This window comes from Eublepharis macularius, chromosome 3, assembly GCF_028583425.1.
Source record: "Eublepharis macularius isolate TG4126 chromosome 3, MPM_Emac_v1.0, whole genome shotgun sequence".
Taxonomy (NCBI): Eukaryota; Metazoa; Chordata; class Lepidosauria; order Squamata; family Eublepharidae; genus Eublepharis; species Eublepharis macularius.
The window spans coordinates 45164358-45172158 of NC_072792.1; the positions used below are offsets into that span (position 1 = coordinate 45164358).

Here is a 7801-nt window from a genome sequence, read left to right on the forward strand (position 1 = left end):
TTGGTGGTGGCAATGGGAGTGGTGCGCAGGCGCACTAGGTGGCGGGGCTGAATGTTTCCCAAGTGTTTGAAACTGGTATTTGGGTTTTCCACGTTGGATCAAGTGCGGCGTACAGAGAAGGCTTGCGTTGATACCACCGGCGGAGCAGGAGCAGCTGCGTACCCGGAGAGAAGCTTCTCCTCCCTTCTGCCGGCAATTCTCTACGCGACCGGGTTTTTTTTTCTTTTCAATTTGCTTATCTTTGGAAGATCGGGTTTTTTTTTTAAAAAAGAGCTTCCTCTCTTCCCCCCTTCTTTCTCCCTCCCTCCCTTCTCTTTACACACACGCACAAATCCCTCTGATTGTTCCTACCACCTCCTTGGCGAGTTACCGACAACGACAGCCATTCAATCAGCTGCTTGCTTGCTGCTGGCTGTAGGGACTCGCGGACGCGGTGTGTGTGTGTACGCCTTGCCTTGCCTTTTTTCCTGATCTCCGAAGAAAAGACTCCAATGTAGCTCTCCCCCCTCCTTCATTTTCCCTGTGGTCTTTTTATGGTTCGATCCAAGGAACTAGAGAAGGAAGAAAAGAAGAAGAGGCGGCTTGAGGATTGATCCTCTGCCATTTGGGGCTGCTGTGTTTGAAAGGGAAACTCTCGCCCATTAGGGGTGAGAGGAGGAGGATATAGACAGGGGGAGGAAATTTGGGGCCGGATGAAAATGTTGAATCCTGCAAACGGAGAGCAGCTTCATCTAGCGAACTATGTGGAGGATTACCTGGACTCCATCGAATCCCTGCCCTTCGATCTGCAGAGAAATGTCTCCCTGATGAGGGAAATCGACGCCAAATATCAAGGTAAAACTGCTTGGCTCCTTTATGTGTGTGAGAGTATGTTGGAGGCTACCTAGCCTTTTATTTCCCCTGCAGAGATGATATCTTGCCGTGTTCCTCTCCCCGCGCTTCATCCCGAAGCGGATGGGAGCGTTTATGTTAAAAAATAGTGTATTGTGAGGATTCGTGGAGAAGGGAAATGTGGGGGGCTGTTGCTTGCCTCTGCACCGAGAGCGGCTTTATTTGTCCCCCCCTTGGGATGGAACAAAAGGTCTTCTGCCTTTGCGGGGAGGGCTTCTCTTTATTAAGCAGCCTACACTGTTTAATTTTTAAAAACAAAGCTGTTGAAAAAATACTAGACACAAAAAAGGCGGCTGTAGCAGCAGCAGGGTTTCAGGAGGGGCAGGGTTTCAGGACGCATGGGGCACCGAGGCGGCTGTTTCCTTTCTCTGTGTGTATAGGCTGAAGAGAGAAAATGTTTTCTGGATACTGTGAGAAAGTGCTGGGAGTGAACACGAGAGAGAGAGAAGCAGGGGAGGTGGGGGAGAGAGAGCGATTACAGCACAACATTGAGGAATTTCTAGTATTCGCAATGGCTGTAGTAGGAGAGGGTGCTAGTAAGAGAGGGAGGGAGAGTGGATTAGATTGAGAGTGGGAAAGGGGGGTGGGCAGGGCTTGCTGCCTTCATTCCCTCTGCTTATGTGTTTTTTTTTTCAATGGGGCTTGCTTTTAAAAGAACCCCCCCTCCCGTTAAGTCTCTTGGTGGAGGGGGAAAATGAGGGGAGGGGAAAGGGTGGGTGGGAGATTATATAAATACTGTGTAGGCTAGAGATGTGCTGCTTGCTGAGTGAGCCCCCCCCTCCTCTCCTTTTCTTCCCCACAGAAACTCATACAGTATTTTTGCAGCTCTTGAGAGAGGCTCACTTTGCAGTTGGGAGGAAATGGGGGGTTTAGTTAGGCGGGGGGGCGGCATAAAAGGCTCTTTGTCATTCGATGCGGTGAGAGGTGGGGGGGGGGGAGGGCTACGGCCGGTGGTGGAGGTGACACCGGGGAGCCCATTACACGTTTAAATTGTCCTGGCTGATGTATGTATGTATAAGTGGAAACCCGGCAGATTATTGCTGCGTTTGTGGCGTGTGGGGGGGGGGGACACAGCAAGTATCTGAGGGGTTTCTCCTTCGGCGGTGAGTAGTTTTAATTTCCGTGAGGGACGGGAAAAGAGGGCACTGTGTGTACAAGTGGTAGAAAGGGAAGCGACAGGGCTCCGCTTAGGGTGTACGTTCGGAGACTGGAGCGAGGAGCAGGAGGGGAGTACTATTAAAGGGCAGGGCGGGCGTTTCAACCCGTTCTAAACATTTGACTGTGCTAAACAAAACCTCAGCGACGCTTCAGAGCTAGAAAGACTGAAAGGCGCCGTCACAACGGCTTTTATATGACACCGTCATTATCCTCTTGCGTTTGCCCCGCCTCCCTTTCCGACTATTGGGTGACGCTTTCCTCAGGGAACACCCATGGCCCCGCCCTGTTGCTCTCTGATTAGCCCCCTGAATTCTCTTGCAGAGGCCCACCTTCCTCTGACGTTGACGAAACGGGAGGGTAGAAGGACCGTGGGGGCTTGTTGTAACAGTTCGAACTGCCCCGTCTGCTCCTCCGTGGCTGATTGGCTCCCATCGTTGCAGGAAGCGTGAGATGCCCCGGTATGACTGACGCATGGATGTGAAAGACGGGGGCTGGTCCCTCGCTCCGCCTTCAAAGCCTGAGCGGGCCGTCGGTCTCAAAGAAGGCGGAGACTGACTTGGGGCTTTCCCTTTTGATTGGCGGAGGAGCTTTTGCAGGGGACGGGGCTACTAACGAGATTCTTCACCCTGAGTGGTCGGTTTCTTCCGAGAGCTACGGAGCATAGACCCTGATTGGGCGGCTGAACGGAATCTGTTTCATCGCAGATGGACAGAGAAGGGGGGAGGGGGGAAAACACACACGAACAGCGCCATTAAGAACAATGGGCTCCGAAATCGCATTCGAGGGGAGGGGAAAGAGTGTCCTCGTTCCTGAAAAAGAGGCGGGGCAAAAAGGAGAGGCGGGAGTGGCGGCGGAATGACAAGCGGCTATTCCAATGCCTGGATGAGAGCAGGCAAGCTCAGGGCAAAGGGGCGGGACAAGGAGAGATTTTTCTTCCCGCTTTGGGGCGCGCGCTGGATTCTTGCCCCGCCCCTTTGAGCGTTCGTGAGGAGAAAAAAAGGTGGACTGCTTCCCCCCTTGACCGTTGCGGGGAGCTTCTCAAAGTCTTCCAACTCTCACAGAACAGCTGTCGGGAGTGGGCGGAAAAAGCCCCCCCCCCCGCCCATTTAGCAACCTATTTTCTTTAAAGGCAGTTCTTTATAAAACCACAAAACTAGCCACCTTAGAGCTGAACTACAAGTGACAAAAGGCACTGGTTGGACACTTGTCAGCTTCCCTCAAGTTTTGATGGGAAACGTAGGCATCCTAGTCTTGCAGCTTGGCTCTCTGACTGCTCTCCAATGGACTTTTCAACTGCCACTTGTCCAACATTCCGCCAAGCTGCCTACATTTCCCATCAAAATTTGAGGGAAGCTGACAAGTGTCCAACCTGTGCCTTTTGTCACTTGTAGTTCTGCTCTTAGAAGTCCAGAATACATGTTCTGGCATTAATAATAAAAATAACCGCCCTTATATATCAATAGATGAGTGCCCCGGCGAACAATGTCATTGTTATTGTCCTGACAGAATACAAACACAGAATAGAAAAGAGTCCAGTAGCACCTTTAAGACTAACCAACTTTAATTGTAGCATAAGCTTTCGAGAATCACGGTTCTCTGACGTTGATGCATCTGAGAAAGAGAACTGGGATTCTCGAAAGCTTATGCTACAGTAAAGTTGGTTAGTCTTAAAGGTACTACTGGACTCTTTTCTATTTTGCTACTGCAGACTAATAGGGCTAACCCCTCTAGATCTATGACACACTAACAGGCGAGCCAAATCCAGGTTTTTCAATGATGCAAGGGACAGTCCCGGGTCTCTGGTGGTTATACCTGTTACGAGTTTCCAATACCTATTTGTTGCACTAATCTCGCTTTTTACATCAAATTCAAAAAACGCACACCTAAAATATGTGGAAATAGCCTTTCATATATCTTGTTTAAATGTGCCCACTCAGAACCCTGAACAAACTTCAAGTTTTATAATCCTCACAATGCAGCTGGGGAGCTGGGGCTGAGAGGAGTGGCTTACCCAAGGCCACCTGCTGAATTCATAACAATAGTGAGATTCAAATCAGCAGAGTCCTGATTTGCAGCTCTACTACTTAACCAGTACACTACACATTAAATCACATCTTTCTGAGAAGTTGGTCCTGCTGATTTCAGATATGTTTTGAGTGAGGCTTGCTTCAAAATGAAACTAACCTTATATGGAGATACACTGTCATGTTTAGATATTAAATTATTTATTTGGAAAAAGTCCATAGAGTTCTGTGTGTCTTCAGAGTAGCTGTGCTCAGAATAACAGTGTTTGTTAAAATGAAGAAAGGGAGTCGTCCCTCACTTTTCCTCCTCCAACCAAAAGTGACAAAGCTTGAGAAAGTTTGTTGTATTATATCAGAGACTGGCAAATCATGTAGTCTTATCCTTTCTTCACAGATATTTTAAAGGAGCTGGATGATTATTACGAAAAATTCAAACGAGAGACTGATGCAGTACAGAAGAGGAGGGTATTGCACGGCATACAGAGAGCATTGATCCGGAGCCAAGAACTAGGAGATGAAAAGATCCAGATCGTCAGTCAGATGGTAGAACTTGTTGAGAATAGAACTAGGCAAGTTGACAGTCATGTAGAACTGTTTGAAAACTGCCAAGAAATTAACGACTCTACTGGAAACAGTGGCAAAACAAACCAAGACAAGTCAAAGAACGAGACAATCAGTCAGGCAGAGAAGCCCAACAACAAGCGCTCCAGGCGGCAAAGAAATAATGAAAATCGAGAGAACGCTTCTAATAACCATGATCATGATGATATCACTTCAGGAACTCCAAAAGAGAAGAAGGCAAAAACTTCCAAGAAAAAGAAGAGGTCCAAAGCCAAAGCAGAGAGAGAAGCATCTCCAGCAGATCTCCCTATTGATCCCAATGAGCCAACTTACTGTCTGTGTAATCAGGTCTCCTATGGAGAAATGATTGGGTGTGACAATGATGAATGCCCGATTGAATGGTTTCACTTCTCATGTGTGGGACTCAATCATAAACCAAAGGGCAAGTGGTACTGCCCCAAATGTAGAGGAGAAAATGAGAAAACAATGGACAAGGCACTAGAAAAGTCTAAAAAAGAAAGGGCCTACAACAGGTAGTTTCTAAATCTAAGGAAAATATAGCTGTGGGTTCGTGTAATTTATTCTCTCTTTTGTTGAGGTGCAAGAATTGTAAAATGTATATTTTTAAAGAAGGTTATGCATCAAACCATTCTTGCAACAGGGATGGCATTATAAGAAATGTTTGGGTTTTTTCCTTGATACAGCTGTTAACAGGAAAAGAGTCTGTGAGCCAAAAAACATATAATAAAGTAATAGAGTTAACATTGTAATATCCAGGCTCATCTTATGGAAAAATATGGTTTCAAGAGTTGGTAAGACTCTGTCCATTAAAATGTAGATAATAAGCATGTCTTGGATAGCATTCCGTTTTTCTCAGAGAGGAATGCTATTTATCTTTCCAGAAAATGTCAACATTCAGTTTGAATAAAACAGAACATTGGAAAAGGATTCTAAATGCATTGGCTATAATCTAACACAGAGTGAAACACTCTTAAACTCATTTGATTTCAGTGGGATTAAGAGAGCACGCACGCACTTAACTCCTAGTTGACATGGTTCAATCAGAGTTGCTTCCAAGAAAGTGGTTTAGGATTATAGCCTTGCGCCCCATTTTCAACAGGTCCATTGCTTTTAATGGAACGTTTCTAAGGGATATGTTTGGGACCAGGGTGCTAGTTTTGTTTGGTGATTATCAATGCAATAGCAAAGAGGAAGGTTATGGTATAGCACTTGTTCAACACATCGTTCTAGCAAGTCAATATCAGAAGTTTAACTACAAGCTTATTTTTAAAGATGCAAATGGTTAAATTTTACACAGCATATTTTATATACTGGCCAAGTACCACAAGGGCCTTTTAAAAATGGTTTAGTATATTTTGTATTTAACCAGGAAGTGGTTTAGTAACAAACCTTATCATAAACCAACCTTTATACTGTCCTCAGATAATAGTGTAGCAGTCTTTACTTTGTATAAGTTGTAAAAATGTACATTTTCAAGTGGAGTGGCACTTAACTGTATTATAATTGGAAATGCATCCCCATGCCATGGTGTAGCCAATATGCATTTCTTTCTGTATGTATGAAAGTTGTACAGCTGTGATATTAAGGAATAAATTAAACAAGTTGGATAACATTGTTCACACGTCAGTTCCACTGAATAGATGTGGATATCTGTTCTTAGTGAGCCTATTTGTGACTTCTTCCATCTCTTTCTTCAGTAGTGGCTTTCACACACACACACTCATACGCGCATGCTTACACTTCCCGCTGCTTTGCTGCTGCTTCCCTAATCCCCCAAATGCTCCATGTTCTTTTCCCCTGCCCACTGCTGTTTCTTCTCTATCTTCCAGGCTCAGTACTATTGACCAAGATGTTCCTCCTCTTTTTTATGCCAGTAATTGGTAATTGTTATTGCCAAATGAAGTGCTTTGTTACTGCCACCTTCATGTCCAGGCTGTTTCATAGCCATGAAGTCGGGATATTAAACGGGAAAGAGCAATTGTACCACATTCCTGACCAGGATTCTTTTAATTCTGCCTCTGTTCACAAAAAAACAACAACATGAGTTTTGGTAACTCTTTCTTTACTTCATTTGTACCTCACCTTTCTTCCTGATGGAGACCCAAGGAGCTTACATCATTCTCCTCTCCTCCATTTTTAACCTCACAATAGCCTTGCTAGGTTGAGAGTGTACGATGGGCCCAAGGTCACCCAGCAAGCTTTCATGGCAGGGTGGGGATTGGAATCTGGGTGTCCCAGTTCCCAGTCCGACACTAACCATTATACCGCTCTGGCGCTGCCTTTGTTTAATAACATTAACAAGCTGCAGTCAGAAGCTCAGTCTATGAATATTATTGTAATTAAACGACACTTCTGCTAATAATGGAGTAGAAATGGAAACATGGGAGTAGAAAGTGGTGGAACATCTATATATATAAAGACAAGAGTCCTGACTGACTCGTCAACGCCCAGCCCAAACCCCTGAACCTAGAAATGTAAAATTTGGGCAGAACATTCCTTTTGTGATGTAGGGGCTCACTAAGAAGGAATTTTAAGAAATTCGCCCCCTATGGGGGTAAAAAGGGGTAAAATGTGTTTTCCCATTGGGATACAGCTTCCTTGTGCGGCTGTCAGGCTTCTCCTCCCCTGCCAATTGCCAACTCAGCCACTCTTCCCTGATCGGGCTAGCTTTCAAGGTCATTTGCATATGGGGCCAACATTCTAAACAGTTGCTAAGGGAGTCAGTGAATGTGTCCTGAGGTAAAATACACCTTCCAATCTTCCCCTAAAAGTTCACTAGGGTTCAACCTCCTCAGGTTACAGTGAAGCCTCCCGCCATTAGCATTCCACACCCTGGGAAACTCTTACAGAATGACTCAGCTCAACCCCACCCCTCCTGAGTAGATACAAATGACCTACATCTTTTCCACACTGTGACACTGAGAGATCTCTGTCTTTTGGTGCTACACCTCTGAAGATGCCAGCCACAGCTGCTGGCGAAACGTCAGGAACTACAATGCCAAGACCACGGCAATACAGCCCGGAAAACCCCCAACAACCATCTTCACTAGGGTTGCCAATCTCCCTGTGGTGTAGGGTTGCCAGCCTCCAGGTGGTGGCTGGAGATCTGGAATTACAACTGATCTCCAGTTGACATAGATCAGTTC

General features: G+C 45.9%; 1 protein-coding gene across 2 annotated transcripts; it reads left to right on the forward strand.

The window, feature by feature from the left end:
• The first annotated feature begins 98 nt into the window (after positions 1-98).
• ING1 (inhibitor of growth family member 1) lies at positions 99-6262 on the forward strand. Of its 2 annotated transcripts, XM_054973821.1 has the most exons (3): positions 99-834; positions 2490-2507; positions 4468-6262. In XM_054973821.1, the coding sequence occupies exons 1-3, from the start codon at positions 693-695 to the stop codon at positions 5169-5171; spliced, it is 864 nt and encodes a 287-aa protein (XP_054829796.1). In that variant the 5' UTR covers positions 99-692; the 3' UTR covers positions 5172-6262. The 2 variants fall into 2 exon arrangements, with proteins under 2 accessions (XP_054829796.1, XP_054829797.1); XM_054973822.1 differs by lacking the exon at positions 2490-2507.
• The last annotated feature ends 1539 nt before the right edge of the window (positions 6263-7801 follow it).